Consider the following 19368-nt stretch of genomic DNA (forward strand, 5'->3'; position numbering starts at 1 on the left):
GGCTAGGTAGAATGATTATTATGAATTTCAAACTTTGTTTTGTTATCAACGGCTAATTACTGTACGAAAATTGAACGGGTAAACACTTATATTGAAGGGGAATTTGGTTGGTTGGACCGAGCTCGCACACCACTTCAGCTCACCGCTGGTTGGACTGTTTACTCCGCATGCGTGTGTGCGTGACTGCCATAGCAACGCTTTTCACACAGCCTGATTGAACACTTCCAAGACCAAGAATTCAGACAGTCGTAGATAGCATTTGCATAATACACAGACTTTTTTTTTTTTTTTTTTGGGAACCCTTATAATAAACGAACTGTCCTGATGGTTTCGATATAGTTTGTTTTGAAATAATAAATAAGCCAATTATTTTGTCGCTACAATGGCAGACACGCGTGTGTTACCCAGTGGTAAAGTGTACAGGCAAATGTTTGACGCCCAGGTACGTTAATAGTACTAACTCGTGTTCATTATCTAAACGACAAATATGTGTTTTACTTATTGTTCATGCTTTTTTTGTAATATTGCGGATCATCTTCAGGATTGAAGACTTGTTGTGGCCTAATGTGCTGAGGAAGCTCTCGGCGCATGTGTTGATTGTGAGTGTTTGTGCTCAGGTTCAGTTGTCTCTGGCTCTCTATGACTCGCGGAGGAAGCGCGTGGCGGATGAAGACGACTGTCTTCTGAGTGGAGAAGATGCTGCAGACTCTGCATCACAGCAGCTCAATGAGACCACTCGGTATGATGATGATGCTTCTGCTCAGAACACGAATTGGCAATTATCATTTTTAAAGTGAAGATTTTAACCTGAAAAGTTCCTCTGTTTGATAGGAACACAATTTATTCAGGTAGAAAGAGAAAGGAGGACCAGGATGATAGTGAAGAGGTTTGGGGTCTTCCAGACACTGTTGGTGAGAACTGATGCTAAAGTGTTTAAACCTTGGAATCTTGTGAAGGGCAATTCCACGCAAAACTGTCACATCCATAACGCCAGCACAATGCCATTGTATGTAGTTGGCGTTATGGATGTGACAGTTTTGCGTGGAATTGCCCTGAAGGCAAAAGACAGAATTGTTTAGACTAACGTTAGAGGGAAGTGGTTGGAAGTAAACTGTACAAAGGAACAGGAGAAGAACAATACATTTTTACATGTTTGTTACTCCATTTTACATATATGTATCATACGCAAACCTAAAAATTCTAAAAACACAAACCTTTGTTTTAAACCAACATTTGTTAAAGGATTATTTAACTTCAGAATTAAAATTTCCTGATAATTTACTCACCCTCATGTCATCCATGTCTCATTGTCGTTCTTCAGTCAAAAAGAAATCAAGGTTTTTGAGAAAAACCTTCCAGGACTTTTCTCCATATATAGTGGACTTCAATGGGGTACAACGGTTTGAAGGGCCAAATTGCAGTTTCAGTGCAGCTTCAAAGGGCTCTACACGATCCCAGCCGAGGAATAAGGGTTTAATCTGGCGAAACGATCGGTCGTTTAAAAAAAACACAAAAAACCTTTTTAACCACAAATGCTTATGTTGTACTAGCTCTGCAATGTGCCACGCATTACGTAATCACGTTGAAAGGTTAAAGAAGTTAAAAAGTATATATATTTCTATTTTATTTTTTAGAAAATGACAGATTGTTTCTCTAGATAAGACCCTTATTCCTCGGCTGGGATCGTGTAGAGCCCTTTTTGAAGCTGCATTGAAACTGAAATTTGGCCCTTCAAACCGTTGTACCCCATTGAAGTCCACTATATGGAGAAAAATCCTGGAATGTTTCCCTCAAAAACCTTGAAAGAAAGACATGAAAGATATTGGATGACGTGTGGGGCATTCAATTATCAGGAAATTTTAAGTCTGAAGTGAACTAATTCTTTAAATTTGAGTCAAAGAAATGGGTTTTCTTCAAGACACATATCTCTTGCCAATAATATTAATCAATTAATTTATATAACTAGTGCAAAGTGCCCATGCAAAATCAGTTTTTGTGTGTGTTTTTAGTAATTGTTGGTTCGGTGTGTTTGAGTGCTCATTGTTACAATTACACAGCAAAAGTTTAGTGACATTTTTATTTGTGCATGGTAGAAAGCAAATACTGATACTGACATAATGACATACAATAAATATGGAAAATTGAACTACACGATTCAGGGAGCAGGCTACACAGTGAACTCCGAGAAAACGCTACGCTTGAGAAAACAGTTTGTGAATAGGCTACTACAAATGATGGCCGTGAAAGAGACTGTGAACGCATTGAATAGGATATGTTTAGTTGGTGAATAGCATAGGCTACTATTACACAGTAGCGATAACGTAAAGAACACCAGAATAAAATATAATATTCAGAAATAAACGGTGTAGCTGACTTACAGATTCAGTTAACATCCATAAATGAATAAGCGCGACGATTAAGGGAGCAGGCTACACAGTGAACTCCGAGAAAACGCTACTTAAGCTCCGCTGCTTTCTTCGAGGTCTCTGGGCCTGCGCTGTGCTCAGTGTGAGAGGGGGAGCGGCCAGCGGCTAGAGCGGCAAAAGCCAATGTGTGCTTCTTTTACCGATATATTTACCGATATTTTTTTCTAATCCAAACAACGCCAAACTTGGCTGTTAGCTGACTGAGTGTTTATGTCAGAATGTTTATTTTTAAACCACAACCTTCTAAGTGCTTCTTTTACCAATATATTTAACACTATCTTTTGCATTTCTAATCCAAACAACTTCAAACTTGGCACTGCACTTACTCGTGCCCGTAGCAAGACACCTGTCAAGTTTGAAATCAATCGGACTAACGGTTCAAGAGATATGCGAATAACAGACAGACCGACACAGACAGATAGACGTTTCTGTAATTTATGGATAGATAAAGAAAAATTGCAATACATGTCCCAATAATTTTTTAATAGGGAAGCCATTTCTAATTACAAACCTGTAGGCCTAGTCATCTTTCCCTAAAAGTCAATCTGTTGTGATTCTGTTTTGTTTGTAGTTCCAGAGAAAAAAAACTCAGACATCATTGATCGTCTTATGGAGAAAAGGCAAAAGGATCACAATGAAGCTGTTTCTCAGTTGCAGACAGATCTCGCCAGCCTCAGTGTGGTAAACGCGTCTATATATAGTGCCAAAATATTTGTTCATTCGAGCCCAATTCAAATGTTGTGCATCTAGTTATCAATACATTATAATTATGTCTCTCAAAGGTGCCTTATATTGTGATGTTTCTGCATTTAGGGTTTTGAACCATTATTTAGACAGACGGGAAAAGATATCTTGCTCAGATTGTCTGAGTATAATGACAATATTGAAAGACTTATGCAGAAGATTGAAAACATTTCTGATTTGATGGCACATAGCTATCAGGTGAGGACCAAATGTCAAAAACGGTACTTGCTTACTTCTCAAATTCAGCATTTTGTTGGATCGCTCAATTGTTACTCATCTGTTGTCTTTTAAAGGATATGCATGAGATCTGGAACAAAGTCTGTCATGAATCTTCCTTGAAACAGAAGTGGGTTAAAGAGCTAGATGGAATATATGCCAAATATGAATCTGAGAGAAAAAACATGGTATGTGGTCTATATTGTGTAAAGCATATGTTGCTGTAGTCAGTAGATTAGTACACTGCTTGTTTGTTCCTCTTTCCTAGATAGCAGAATTACTGAGAAAATACACCTCAAAACTGGAGAAAATCAGTTATTTGATGCCGTGTGATGTCCACAGACTGATTGACAATGAAGCCATGGTAGTATATTCTACTTGACAAATATGTATTTGTATGCATTATATGTATTGTTTTTTGGCATGAGTCCATGTTCTCCACAGATGATAAACCAAGCCCTGCTAGCAAATCGACGTGCTTTGGCCAAACTGCGTTTGAATTTGATGGAGAAACATTTGCAGATAGACGTTTTCCAAAGGCTGAAGTGGGAGGATAAGCTTCAAGATTGGAAAAGAATCAAACTTATTGATGCAGTCAACCGGTTCAAGTATGTCTGATGTTAAAAAATTGTAAAAACAATTCCCTTGCCAGAAAAGTAATGCCATGTTGTTTACCAACAAAATGCATGATCTTTCTGGTGAAAATAATTGGCCAAGGGAGTCTTGCTAGTTAAGATAGCTAAGAAGCCAGCATATCAGCATCCCATGCTGGGAACCTGGATCTAAAATATAATAAACAGTATACTGGTGACCAGCAGTACCAGTCTTTTTACAGGGCACAACAAAAACGGGATACTGATTAGATTTATGTTCCCCTGCAGAGACTTTATGAACAGCCCTCACATTCAGAACCCTATAAACATTCAAGATACTCTGAGAACAGTGAGGTCAGATCAGAAAACACTGAGTGAGAAACGCATCCAAACGCTGGAGATTCTAAGGTGAGAAATAAAACACAGATTTCTAGTATTGCGCTCTATTTCCTCAGTTAATATTAATTGTAAACATGCTGTGAACCTTTTACTCACCTTTTCTGCCCCATATATAGAGACATGACGCCTCCAAGAATCTCAGAGTCATCTGTTGCAGAATGGTATTCAGCACTGTCTGTCATCAATGAGCAAATAGGTCAGAAAAATGGGCTTCTCATTTTAATAATCCAGTGCAATACAATGGTATTGCATGCTCTAGTCTACACCACTTTATGTGGACTTTAATAAATTCCTCACTATGTTTAATTTCTTTAGATTGTATTCATGTTGCCACAATGGAAAAACTTCACAAAAACTACGAGAACAACTGGCAAGTCTGTTTGGCAGAGGTTGATCTATTTAAGGTGAGAAATAAGTTAAGCTTTCTCATTTGCTTTGATTGTCAAAACACAACACCAACACAGCAATTTTCTCAACTCTTTACACACAGACAGAGGCATCTACATTCAGATTCACCTCAGACGAGATACAGAATATTGTTAATGTGGAGATATTACCTCTCATTGGCCAGTGCCAGAGACAAATGGACATCTATTTGGAAAAACTGGATGTAAGTTTAGTTTCCTTAATGCTTTATATTAAATCTTCTCTACTTTTGGACTATAAACTTGTAACTTGTAATTTATGGATGTGCTGCATCTTTATGTATTGATTTATGTCTCTCATGATACACTGTGCATTTTAACCTTCTTACAGAAAGCTTTTGAATGTTTGACCAAAACCACTTCTTATGAGAGCGAGTGTTTATTCAAGTTTATGTGTGGGATGGCTCAGCTGTGGGAGATTCACTGCAAAGGCCTGTTGAACAGAGAACAGCAGCTACAAATGTCATTGGAGTCCATCAGTCAAGTCCACAACCAAGAGAACCAGGCAAGATTGTGTTAACTGTTTTATGCAGTACTTTTGAAGAGGTTTCTATTAAGAAATGCTTATCATTGTTGGCGAAAGTAACTTTTTAAAGTAATGCATTACAATATAGTGTTACTCCCTAAAAAAGTAACTAATTGCATTATTACTTGGTAAATTTTTGTTACTTTTTCTTGGAAAGTAATGCGTTGCGCTACTTTTGCATTGCTTTTTCTCACCTAGGCTGGGCTTGCTTTTTTGTTTTTTAATAACAAAAAACACAAATGTTCTATTTTTGGCAAATGTAAAGGCCACCCAAAGTCAAATGAATAAGGAGTCTGAAATTTCCGCACGTTAAAAAATAAATACAACTTCACGTTGTGAATATCGGGTTTGATTTTCTGCGTTTTCCGTATCCGTAGTAAGCATTTTCAGAGGTGTTTTGACAATTCAGAGCCACCGAATCACGAATATGAAAAAATGCATATGAAAATTTCGGACTCAGTGTGCATGGACCTTTAGACTGAAGGAAATGCAAATTCACGCCTGTACAATAGAGTGTGCAGCTCAAACAAACCTTTAAGATGTGCTGCCAATCTAGATCACAGAAGAATCGGACGCAAAGGAAGAAAGCTTAACACTCTTTCTTCAGATACACAATATATACACAAATGTGATGTTTAACTAAAGTCATTTTTGCGTATTAATATGGTTGAATTGGATCATCGAAGGTCAGCAGCAAAGACATTTGTTAAAAAGTGAGATTAAATACATATATTTGTTTTATTTAACATATTTAATTATTGCAGGTTTGTGTAATTGTCTGCATTTCAGTTTTCATTCATTTTGAGGAATTATGAATCTGTTTTTGTGCAAGTGAGATGAGTAAATGCATGCTTACATTTAGTCTAGAAATACCAATTATCATCATGTTTAGACAGCGCACACAATGCCTCTGCACCCGATTTCTCTCAACATGGGGACAAGAGTAGCCTAGAAATCTAGACGCACCCTAGCAGCAGCAAAATTTATTTGCAGCCAGGGCAGTCTAGCAACTCTCCGTTGACTTTCGGAGCTGTAAAAACCTAAATTGGGTCAGGCCAATCACATCGTGTATAGAGTAGGCGGGGCGGGCTTAACATAATGACGACAGAGTTGCGACGGTTCCCTGCTACTTGAAAACAAAGAATGACTGCTGCTTCTGGCAAACAGTCTTTCAAATCGTCTTTGGCCGCGACTCTGGAGGACTTGGAGTTAAGTTTTTCTTTGAGAAAAGAGCAAAGAACGGCACTTAAGTCATTCTTAAAAAAGGAAGATGTGTTCGTAGTTTTGCCGGCCAGATATGGCAAAAGTTGAATCTATCAACTAACGTTAGCTCCGCTGTTGGGAAAACGCTCTGGTTGGTTGAAGCGCTGTCCTATTGCGTGCAGAGGGAATTTGAAAGACAGCCATTTATCCCGCCCCTCAGATTGAGCCGTGTCTATGGTGAGTTGCCAGACCTAACATCTTGATGTAGGTCTGGCTTGCCAGGCTAGGACAAGAGAGCTGTCAGTTAATAAATGGGGAAAAAAAGGAACTTGCATTATTTGAAAAAGTTACTCAGATATTTTGTTGGAAATGCGTTACATTACTAGTTACTTGAAAAAGTAATCTGATTATGTAACTTGCGTTACTTGTATTGCTTTACCCCCAAAACGAATGCTTCTTTTTGAAATATTTTGTAACATTTATCACCTTGACATGTTTGCGAAACATGAAAATGAGCTGACAAATGCCTCACCTCACAGAAGAAAGAGGCCCAGCTGGATATGATGTTGGACAAACTCAGGCAGGAAAGCTCAGAAGAAGCTCTGAAAGATTCCTTAGAGAAGACGCTAGCCTATTTGGAAGAGGTTAAGAATAGGTAACAAACATTGAGAATGTTTTGTGTGATGTTTGTTGTTGTTGTTGTTGTTGTTGTTGTTTGTACATTAAGCTACTTTAACTTGACTTAAATAAGAAAGTTTTTGACAAAATATGACAGAAAACCTGGACATTTTTGTAAATCCCTTTACTGTATTGTTCTTTAAGGTATATACAAATCTATAAGGAGGAAGTGGAAACTGTGGAGTGTTACCCGTCTATAGTCCTGCAGGAATTACAAGCATACAATCTTTCTGTCAGCCAATTCTTCAATGTCAAAGAGGTTTATGGCCAGGTACATATTCAACAAGAACAATGATGTTATCTCTATTTGTGCAAGACAAAAATTGTTAAAATAACTTTCTTTTTTGTCGAAGGACTCTGAGGATTTTTGCCAACTTTATCCCTCTCTTAAACTTGGTGAGTTGAAACTTTCAATGAGCTGTATTATTTTTGTTGCCTTTGAATTGTTTAACACCCATTATGTTTATCTTGGTGTTTATCATTCAGCCATTAAGAATGAAAGATTGGAGAAAGAACTTGAGGTAAAACCTAGAGGTGCACAAAAGCCACATTTCAACAACCAAGGAAGCTCAACGTTTGCCTCGTCCTGTGATATGGTAAGAATGACACATACACACTTTCGCTTCTCAATTTGTATCTATTATTTCATTATTTAATTTCCTCTTATTTTGCAGGATGACCAAGATTGTAAAGCTCTAGCATTTTCAGTTTCTCAAACCAAAGAGACTTTCACTACCGCAAAAGGAAATGTGTACAACTGCTATGGGTTTCACGCTACCCATGATGAGGATCTGGAAACAAATCTTAAGGAAACCGAGCTGGTTTTGTACCCAAAGGCTTTCATTGTGGAATTTCTAAAAGAGTAAGTGCACAATAGAAGTGAAACAATGAAATAATGCTTTGGTTAATGTCCAAGAGCCATAAGCCTGAGTGATGAAATTTGGAAACTTGAAATGCAAATTGTGCAATTTTTAAAAATCCATGTTCTCTTTTTAACTATAAATTCTCTCTGTTTACTATTTCATTATTATTTAGTTATTTTTTAGTTTCAATATATATAGAGTAACAAAAGAAGTAAATACTATTATGTTCCCGCATCATAGTGTGAGACAAACATTTTTCAGTCATCTGGAAGAGAGATTTCATATTATTCTAACCAACACTATGACTGTTGTGGAAGCCAAGAACGAGAAACTGAAAGCTGAGCTGGAACTTCGCCTTCAACTCCACCAACCTCGTGCTAAAAGCATTGAGATGGATATTCACAACGTCAGAGCAGGTTTGACCCCTCATCACATGCAAAGCCATTTTGGCTTTTTCTTATTTAGAAGAGTTTAACAAGAGCCCTTGTGAAAAAGAAGTACACTGTAGCAGACTTATAAAAAAAGAGTACTCATTACTGAAATAATATACTTTAAAATAATATACTTGTGTTAATTGAATGTAATGTTTTTGAACACTTAATTGGATGCTATTTTTAAATAAATGAATATGTATTATAGTTTAAATTTATATCTATTTTTACATACTCAAATAGCACTTTTTATTCGTTACATTTTTATATGTTATTTCATAATTACATCTATTGTCTTTGAAATATGGTTTAAGTGTACTGCCGAACGAACTGACAAGCATTTATGGTAAATTCAAATTTAATGAAACTTCTGTTGAAACTTGTGTCTCTTGTATTGAAATATATTTGTAAAAACACATTTGTAATGATGAAGTTGCAATTTAGTACATTCAGAATAGCCTATATAAATGCATATTTAAATGTAAATAAAACAATTAAAACAATGTAATATTGAGGAACACTACAGTTGACATTAAAATCAAGTGTGCTTTATTATGTTTGTCAACACTTCAACGTAAATGTAATTCTTTAAAGCATGACAAAAGTTATTAAAACGTTTTTTACATTTAATACATTATAATACATTTAAAATGTACTGTAAAATGTTAATGTGGCATTATTAGAAAGTGCACCTTTTACATAGACGTGAAAAAGTCATTAAAATGTACTAAGATTTGAGGTACACTACGAGTGCACATTCAGTACAATTATGCATACTTCTTTTTCACAAGGGAGCTTAGTATATAGAGGACATGTCATAACTCTCTTCATTATTTGGGCAGCTGAACTAGTGCTACATCGAGAATGTGTGGATCGACACTGCAAGGGTATACTAGAGGTCCTAGAAGACTGCCGGACAGACGTACAGGAGTTACAGATCCAGAAAAATAAAATGACTGAAGACTTCCAAATGCAAATCTACAGTAGAGAGAAAGATTTTACCTTTGCCACTAATTATGAAAAGTAAATACATGTATTAAAATATATATATATTGGTAATGATTTGAGCAATTTATACACAATCTACTTATTCTGGTCATTTTTATTCATAGGATAAATAAACTTTGTACCTCACTTCAAACCAACCTGGACAAACACATCAATATAATCCAGACTTTACAAAGAGACTTCAGACAAAAGATGGAGTTCAAAATGGAGGGCTTGAGGGAAGCAAATGTTCAGATAATTAGATCTTTCAAGTATGTCATTGAAATTCTCTGTATAAGTCATTATCAGTGTTGTGTTGTGTTGTGCAGGGAATTCGATACAAGCCCAGTGAAAATATTAACAGCAATTGTTGTCTATTCCACAAGGTTGTTTTCTGAGGGGGGGAATTTTACACCCCAAGAAATTGAGGTCTTTCAGTCACATCTGGAAAGAATGGACAAGCGCATTGATTCTGCCGAGGGGGCCATGATGCAGGACATGGAAGAACAAGAATCAAAGTGTCTGGAGCAGGTTGATATTACTCATAAGTCGATTACTGTGATCATACACTAAATAATTATTTCTACAGGAATTCACTGTGAGAATCCATTTTTACTTAGGTCAAGGATATAGTCAGGAAGTTTGAGGAAAAATTCAGTTTCCTCGCTATCGAGCTGAAGTTTCTTGCAAAAATGCAACAAATTTTTAAGAACACGCGAGTCCAGATCAAAAGCGAGGTATTTTCAGTATATAATTTACTCTTATTTCATTCCTTCCCTCTGTCCACTGTTCATAATCTGTTGAATTTGTATTTGCTTGATCAGGCTTTAAAGAGTAACATGCAGAAAAAGACGATTGACAACATGTTGAGCGATTTAAAGGAAATGACTGCTGAGTATGACCAACCCAGCCCTGATAAGAAGGTAAATCCTCTAATATAATATTAGATTCACATTTATGTCATTAAAGTAATGGTCTACAGAAAACAATTTGTATTGTAGATTGTAGCCATGGTGGAGATAACAAGTTTAACAAATTCTCTGATGGAGGAGCTACAGAAGAGGTGTCAGTATCTCGATTGCTTCTTGGTAGGACATTACACAGTCCAATGCTACTGGGATATTGACTTGTAATCCTTATGGACACGTATGATAATGACTGATATATTTTTGTAGGATGCCTCTATGGCTGTCCCTCGACCACAGACTCCACTTCAGGGGGCTTTTGCAGTTGCAGCTCGCACCAGGTCCCGTATACAGGAAAAAACAGGCAGTCAAGATGGAGACAGCCTGCTCCATCCTAGCCGAATTGGGGTGTCCTTCCTGGATGATGCAGCAGTGGGGGTTATCAAAGGCCTACTCAAGTCAGTGTCCTTAAAGGGGACCGACCTATTATGCCCTTTTTCAAAGTCTTGGTTTTGTTGTTGGGGTCTACTAGAAAAGGTTTTCATACTTAAAGGGATAGTTCACCCAAAAAAAATTTTTTTTGCCATTAATTACTCACCCCCATGTTGTTCCAAACCCGTAAGACTTTCATTCATCTTTCGAAACACAAGATCTTTTTGATGTAATCTGAGAGCTATCTTTATTCTCCTTTGAAAGCTACGCAATCACCACTTTGATGCTTCAAAAAGTTCATGAATAGATCGTAAGACTAATGAACTGAGCGGTTTAGTCTTAATTTTCTGAAGAGACACTATCGCTTTATATGATCAACAGATTGAATTTAGGCTTTTATTCTCTGATTGGTCGGCTGGAACAGTGTGTTGTGATTTGTCAATGCTTTGAGCTCGTTTCAGAAATGTTGCATCCCTTACCATAACCACGAGTATCAACACACTACTAACGCAATTCAACCAGTAGGGCTGGGCGATATCGCATGACATTGTTAGGCGCATCTCGTCAGTAAAGCCGATACGTCCGCGATAATTAATGAGATATGGCTCAGCTTGTCAGTTAACTACGGCTCTGTGTTGTAAATGCCGCTCCATCTGAAAGCAGGTGATGGCGATTTACTACTAATCAAGGAACCGGCTTTACTGACGAGATGGGCCTAACAATGTCATGCGATATATCGCCCAGCCCTATCAACCAGGCCTCGCCCCCTTTTTTTGCATATGCTTTGGGCGGGAATTATTTAAATGAGGGACATTGTCACGTGTACGTTCCTGGAAGAAAACTCAAGACTACAGTCGAGGCGTATCAGGGAGTTCAGAAACTGCTTGATAATAGAGAGAATAAATCCCTTTGGAGTGGACTTTGTTTTTTGCAGACCTTCTTCATGCTCAAACAGCAACATTACACACTAAAAAAAGCAAAATAGGACCTCTTTAAATTTAAAATATTAGTGTCATTATTGTAGATTTTAATTGTTATAAAAGCAAAATACAATAGCAAATAATTCAAGTAAAATGTTCTTAACACACCGGTTGTTATCACCTAACATTGAGTGCGTTTACATGCACCCGCATAATGTGATTATAATGGAATTTGCGATTAAACTTTAACTCATGTAAACGCAATACTTCAATCAAACTAATGCAATTAAGCTCATAATCATAGTAACCATATTCGCATTAAACTGTGGCGTACACAACAGGCATGTAAACACCTTAATCTCATTATTACCGCTCTGACCATAGTGTGCATGTGCTCAGTTCTACACGGATGCCATGTGTTGTTCACACAACTTCATGAATGAACTCTGTACATTATTCTGAAGTTTTCTCTTCTCCAAATTGCTAAACTCTGTCAACACAACTCGCTGCGCAGTCTCTGCTCCGTTTCTTCATCCAGACAGTGAGAAGAAACTCAACATTAAGATGATAATCATGGCACTGAATAATATCCATAATGTCCATAAAAATTTATTTTGAATTTGATGCGAGTAGATTAAAACAATGGCCGGTATCATGCATACTGCATACCTATCTGAGTGTGGTATAACCATACTTTTTAGCGAATAATCAGAATAATGAAAATTGCACGTAAACTGGAGTGAAGAGTTTGTGTCATGTAAACATCTTACTGCGATTAAGACCTTACTCTGATTATTAGAAATAATCACATTATTGGTGCACATGTAAACATAGTCATTTGCGTAATGGGTTTTTTTTTGCGTAATTGGTTCTGTTGTGGGCAGCTATTTGCAATGCTCACTAACGGAACATATGACGTCTAAGTAAAATGAAAACTTTGAAAAACTTATGAACATAATGGCTCTTTCCTGTGAACAGGGTAGGCAAAGCTAAAGACGAAGTCAAGGATGTAAACATTGACCCAACAGAAAGACACTCTTCAGCAGGTTGGATTGTTCATGTGTCCTCATCATTTAATACTGTCATTCTAGTGAACTTCAGTGGTATTAGTTTGCCTTTTTACACTCATCTGTGACTGGTTTTTGTTTTTCAAAAAATTCTAAATTCTTTGCCTTCAGCAAAGTTAAACTCCCCTCTTGGATCAGGTCAGAGGTTAGGAAAGAGCGCCAGTCAGTCTGGAATAGAGACTCTGCACAGAAAGTCAGTGGAGTCAACGACCACACAGAGGTTTGACATTTGAAATATGATAAAAGAGAAAGAGATTTAGGAAATATACTGTTAGAGAAGTGGCTGTCTCTTCTCTGGTGGTAAAATAGTAATAAAATAATAAAATATGACTACATAGAAAATAAGCTGTTAATGTAATAATTAGCATACTTTCCATTCGGTGATCATGTAAAATAAACATTTATGATAAAAATATTCTAATTTAAGAAACTTTTTTTTTTAAACGATTCTGTCTGTGTAAGGAGGGTCTTCAAACCCAACCGCTTTGATAAGAAGTTCCTTATTTTTGGCTCAAAACCCGAAGAGCAGAAGGACAGGTTAGTGAATTTGCTAGCTGTTATTTTATGGTTTTATTTATTTATTTATTTATTGCCATATTAATTTCATGTTTTTTGAATATATTTGCATTTCTCAAGTGTTTCATTCAAAGCCTCAATCACCAGTATTCTGTGGAAAGCCAATGATATTCTCCTCTTGGTGGCAGAGGTACTATAAAAAATATGAGCACGGTCTATGTGTATTAAGCATTTGGTGTTAAATAAGTTGATTTTAGTGTGTAACTGAACTATATGTCACCATCAGGAGTTCTATAAGAAGAAAGAGCGCCGCTCTATCATTCGTTCTGAGCAACTACAGGAGACATTTGATCAGTGTGCAGAGGAGATACAAAAAAGACTTCTTACCTACCAGAGTCAGTCACATGATTACCACAACAGCTGCCTCCAAGGTTAACTCTCAATTTTTTTATTTCTTTAGAAAGTAGACCAGTTTCAATTCAGCATGCAGATATTTTGGTAGTGTCACAATTGTATGATGCTGTAGTGGCACAGCAATTACCCACTTCACATTTCAATTTCTTAAAAAGCATTTCAATTTTCTAAAAAACAAAAATGACATGCCAAACAATGAAATTATCGGTAACACTTTATTTCGATAATACACTTATATACATTCTACTAACTATAAGTAACTTTGCATTTATTAGTATTAATATGGGGGGCTTGAGATCATCGCAGGAGCCCCCTCTTGAACACCGGACCTGGATCTAGCCTATGTGACATAGTTGTGTATGATTTGGCAATATGGAACAGCCTATACACTATCAAAATCGGGCCAACTCCCCAATTTTTTCTCGGGAGGTCGGGAGGAGCTCGTATCGTACTCGACTCATAATTCCTCACACACAATGCGAGCCGTGACCATACAAGCATCAACAATTTCTCCAGAGAGAAAATAAAATCGCCTGTGTACGGCTTAACATTTAATTTTGATGGTCCATCAAAAGACATTCTCCTGACTATAAGTACATTTTAAAGTGCAACTTTCAACTTATTCTACTAACCCTAACTCTAACCTAACAGTCTTCTAATACTCTGAGTGTTAGTTGACATGTAGTTGAAAATTAATGAGTTAGTTGACATGTAGTTGAAAATTAATGAGTTAGTTGACATGTAGTTGCAAAGTTACTTAGTTTGTTACTTAAAGTTACTTATAGTTTATAGTTTGACTTTGAGATGAATTAAAGACACTACAGGCAAAACCAGTGATTATTCAGACACTGGTCAGTTTTGAAATTTAAGGCTATTTTGTTTCCATAGCTTGTCTTTCTTTCAGACTAGTGCTTATTTTATTGCACATCTGTTGATTTCAATTGCAATACATATCTTTAAAGGCCATCTACATTCTGAAGGTTTTTACAGAAGGGTAAGGGTTTGTTCATATTTCATTCTCCTGAATTATGTAGTTTATTCCTAAAATGGGGTAAAAATGTATGGCTGTTGACAGTATTTTCTGATTCAAAAAGTATCTAAAATTCCCTCTGTAAAAACCTTTTACTCTAATACGTCAACAAAATTTACCCTATGTCTTGTTAAATGTTACGTGCAATGTTAAATGAAATGTTTTCGAAATATTCCATACTACCGTACAATACCATACTGCCTTGAAATTAATAACAATAACAGAGGTCGAAACAAGATCATGTTCATTCAGACAATATGTGACAGTTTTCACTCCGTGTAGAATTTCAGGTGCAGTTGAAGGCCATTGAGGTGTTTCTGTCTAGCGTACCAGAGAAGCTTTTCTCTAAACTAAGAGATCAATACCTTGAGGAGCTGACGCAAAGCATGACACAAATTCAACACCGGTTTGAACTAGTTCAGCAGCAGAGTGAACAAAAGAGGGTATGTAAATAAATGCAGAACAATGGTAAGGGCAAAGGGAAATGATCCTGTCATAACCCTCCTAAGTTCCTCTCATAAAGTCAATGTGGGAAAGAAGCCATTAAACTGTCATGATGCAATATTACTAATATTTATCTCAGATATTTGTAAAATATTATGCAAATATGCACCTCTAGCTATGTATAAAGCAGTCACCAGGTTTCTGCTGTTCTGTGGCCTGCTGTCATAGAGAGAGCACAGTGGTCAGTTGCGTGTGCGTCTGAGCCATCCGGCTTGTGAGACAGAACTGAAGCAGCTGGTGGAGGCTGAGGGCGAGAGACAGAGAGAACAAAGACAAGCCATCCACAATAACAGACAGGAAGTTCAGGTTACAGACTTACTGCTTCAGACTTTCACTCGCTGTTCTGTTTTTAGTAGTTTTTTTTTAACCCACTCAATTTTAACTTGGTTTTATTTCTGGACAGGCCTGTGCCCTCAAATACGCAGAAGAATTTGTCACTGCTCTTTCCAGGTTGGCAGAGGCCTTACTCTTCCAGTTCGACAACCTCATAACCATCCATGAGGTTCAAGTGGGATGTAAGTTTATGAATTCAATTAATAGTATGGAGATGTAGATGGTGCCACAACACAGGTTTTGGTGTTGACGCTTGATTCATAAGCAACATAAATTACATAATCAGTTTTTTCACACAAGTGTTGGATGAAAAAAATAATACGTTTAATATATACACAATTTTATTGCAGTGTGTTCTTGGTGTGAATGGGTCTTTCAGGCTTGTGATTAGATAAGGACAAAAATAAGGAAATCCATTTTCCCCCTCAATTCAATACGACTAAAAATACAAAAAAAGGAAATCAATGTTCCCCCGATTCAATAGAGTCTTTATTTTGGCGGAAAATATCTATGATTATGGTTCCCTGAGAAGGTGAACAAGATACAGCGTCTTGGATCGGCACTATGGGGAACGCCATCAGTGTGACCGGTGTCTAAACATGTGTATACACACGACAATTACACTGGCCGAGGACTGTCCATGATGTCAATACCAGAGCGCCCACGTGTATAAGAGGGCACCTGCAATAGACGTCATAAACTTTTTTGTCTGAAGGAGACGTGTAGACAGTTCTTGTCCTCCAAGAAGCAGAGGCAGACATTGCACTTGCTGCAAAGTGTGATGGTGTAGCCTTTACCACAATGTCCGTAACGTCCTCTAATTTGTTCATATCTTATGACACAAACTTTTGGAAATACTCCAGTAGTGTATGAAGGGAGATGGCATGAATAGTGATATCCTGACCTGAAACATCAGTTTTGGGACTGATAAAATCCAATTTCAGCCAGTGATACCTGTCACGGGGCATGGCCTGTGTTCTTGAATGACTTGATTTTTTTGGTCACATAATAATCAGATGGGTGGTCATTGTTCTTTTTTATAGTCCTTTTGCAGTTCACAGGCATCTCCACATTCCTCTTTATCACTTGCATATGAATCCATTTTATAATACGGTCTTTCCTGGCTTGGTGGCATTGTGAAATGGAAAAAAAACACTGGTTAGCAAGCAGATATTTGGGCACCGTACGTACGATAACTGTTGCCCTTAACTGTAATTTGCATGCATTTTAAAGATGAACACTTTTATTACTGAAAAGCTGGAAAGTATTTATAAGAACAAAAAAAAGAATTAAATAAAAAGTAGAAAATTATTTTCCTATTATTAAATTAAATACGAACTCATGTCCACATGAGAAACACTTACCGTCCGAAAAGGGCTTTAGAGTGAGAAAAAACATCCATTTTAGTAGAGCTAAAACTTAAGTTGTAATATTACAACAGTGGGCCTACAGGGTTAAGGAAGAACAGAGCTGAAGCTTCTTCAGAGCTTCTAACCAAGCTCTTTCTGTCAGTCTTGTGAATGCATCATAATGAGCACATCCAGATTTCTCGAGGAGCCAAGTACACACCACTCGTAGCATTTGTTTTACATACGCATACAAACAAGCATCTCCTGAAGACAAAGAGTTGATGACATCTATTGCCAGGTGCCCTCTTATACGCCAATCAAAGCACTCACTGCCCTATCCCAGCTAATTAGGTGCTGAGACCTATATTTCAGGGAAAAAAAATGCAAAAAAGGCCTGCATTCTAAAAATACTTTTATTAGCTTCAAGCAGGAGATAAAAAAAATTGTACAATCGTTGCTACAGGTCTTCAGGTGATCATGATCATAATTAAATCAAATAATCAGTCCACAGACTCCAGTTGAACTCCATCTGCTCTTATACTCACGGGCACTCTGTGGCGTCATGGCACTTAGTGACGTCATGGACTGTCGTCGGCCAATGTAATTGCCTTGTTGTGTATACAGTCGTGCGTATTCAGACACCGGTCCCAGAGAGACCTTGAAGTCTCCTGTCAGCTGATGGTTAGAGAAAATCTTTTTAAAACCATACTTCCCTTAACAATGTAACATGATTAGTTACTTTTTAAAAATAGTGCAACACGTGACTTATAAAAACTAACATTCCCCAACACTGCTTACAATAATCATTAATTTTCTTAATTGAACCTTAATGTCTTTTTGGAAAAGCAGATGCTGAACAAAAGAGGGAGAATATCACTACACTCATCCGCCAAGCACAAACCGGACTTTTGCTGGAAGACAAGAGTAGTACTCTGATGCAGAAGGGCAGCAGGTGTGGAAAAACCGTAGCCAAGAAAAATGTCTTTCAAGCACCACTGTTTTGTTTTGTTTTTTAACATTGTGATGCATGAATTTTTAATTTCACAAATGGAAACAATTTTAATCAGTGTTATTTTAATATTATTTGTATATTTTCGGTTTTCGTTTTAATTTTGGTTTAAGTTTTGGTAATTTTGTTCTTCTGTTACTATATATATATATATTTCAGTAATTTATTTATTTTAGTTTTAGTTTTATTTAAGAGTAACAACACTGATTTAATATTTTGGCGTTTTAAAACAAGAAAATAATGATACCATCTCTAATAAAATGTAATTAATAATTCTAAATCATTCATTCTGATAGAGTTACATAGAGTAGTGGTCACCATGCATTAGAGGGTTAACTGTTAATGGGACATTAATTGTGAATATTAAATTCTGAATAACGTGTTGTTTTGTAGAACATGGTCAGGCATTTGTTACTTCGGATCCACTGACGACAGCACATTTCATAAACAAGCTCAGGAAACGGCCACCATCACAACTGCTAAAACCACACTAGGGCATCTTAAGACCATTGAGGTGCGAGATGCCATGCATGAGGTAAGTTCATTTAAAATGAGTTCTGTTCTCGTCAAAACATGTCTGATAGAGCATGCAAATAGGTTTTTATGCACTTTTGTGGATAAGCATTCAACAATAAATAATCTTTATGCACTAGCATTTACAACAATAACATAAGCTCTATTGGAGCTGTGAAGTGCTGATCAAATGAGGCTGTGGCAGATGCTAGCTCATCCGTTTAGAGGTCTGTGACATCATGCATTAGTAATTTGCTAGGAGCAGCCTTTTTCCTATTTTTATTTTGGTTGCATCTAAAGCAGAAACACTGCTGCAGGCTTAATGTTAAAGAATATGAACATGTATAAATATAAAACAAGTGTTGTGCTTGTGTGCCTGTGTTAAATGAATAGTTCACTTCAAAATGAACATTCTGTCATCATTTACTCACACTCAACTTTTTCCAAACCTGTATGAATTTCTTTCTTCTGTTGAACACAAAAGAAGATGATTTGATGATTGTCGGTCGGTCAATGGACCCCATTGACTTCCATAGTAGGAAAAAAAATATTATGGAATTCAATGGGGCACATCAACTGTTTGGTTACATTCTTCCAAATATCTTCGTTTGTGTACAACAGAAGAAAGAAATTCATACCAGTTTGGAACCACTTGAGGGTGAGTAAATGATGACAGAATTTTCTTTTTGAAGTGAACTAATCCTTTAATCTTCCCCCAGCTCTATGGGCGGAGGGTTCAGGAGGAGCTGGACAAAAGCCAGCGAGAGTGTGACGCTCAGGAAAGACAACTGAAGCAGTGGCACGACCACTGGCAGAGTCAGCTAACAACCCTCGCTTCACTCAACTCTGAATGACCATGAGACCTTTATGAACACTGACAGTCTA

At 37.0% G+C, this 19368-nt stretch overlaps 1 protein-coding gene across 4 annotated transcripts; it reads left to right on the top strand.

Annotated features, from left to right (window-relative positions):
* Nucleotides 1-175: 175 nt before the first annotated feature.
* ccdc180 (coiled-coil domain containing 180) lies at nucleotides 176-19337 on the top strand (the record flags this gene model as incomplete). 4 transcript variants are annotated; one of them, XM_079871606.1, is made up of 37 exons in its annotated part: nucleotides 176-442; nucleotides 618-739; nucleotides 832-911; nucleotides 2998-3107; nucleotides 3240-3368; nucleotides 3464-3574; nucleotides 3655-3750; nucleotides 3831-3994; nucleotides 4268-4387; nucleotides 4495-4574; nucleotides 4694-4782; nucleotides 4869-4988; nucleotides 5135-5308; nucleotides 7072-7187; nucleotides 7355-7481; nucleotides 7564-7606; nucleotides 7697-7806; nucleotides 7885-8072; nucleotides 8314-8489; nucleotides 9347-9527; nucleotides 9617-9763; nucleotides 9878-10022; nucleotides 10112-10228; nucleotides 10316-10414; nucleotides 10493-10579; nucleotides 10667-10854; nucleotides 12727-12794; nucleotides 12927-13035; nucleotides 13278-13352; nucleotides 13452-13521; nucleotides 13618-13762; nucleotides 15058-15218; nucleotides 15448-15585; nucleotides 15683-15794; nucleotides 17811-17913; nucleotides 18364-18505; nucleotides 19203-19337. In XM_079871606.1, the coding sequence occupies exons 1-37, from the start codon at nucleotides 383-385 to the stop codon at nucleotides 19335-19337; spliced, it is 4437 nt and encodes a 1478-aa protein (XP_079727732.1). In that variant the 5' UTR covers nucleotides 176-382. The 4 variants fall into 4 exon arrangements, with proteins under 4 accessions (XP_079727732.1, XP_079727733.1, XP_079727734.1 ...); XM_079871607.1 differs by having other exon boundaries at nucleotides 13455-13521; XM_079871608.1 differs by having other exon boundaries at nucleotides 13281-13352.
* Nucleotides 19338-19368: the final 31 nt, after the last annotated feature.

This window comes from Squalius cephalus (assembly GCF_949319135.1).
Source record: "Squalius cephalus genome assembly, chromosome: 5".
Taxonomy (NCBI): Eukaryota; Metazoa; Chordata; class Actinopteri; order Cypriniformes; family Leuciscidae; genus Squalius; species Squalius cephalus.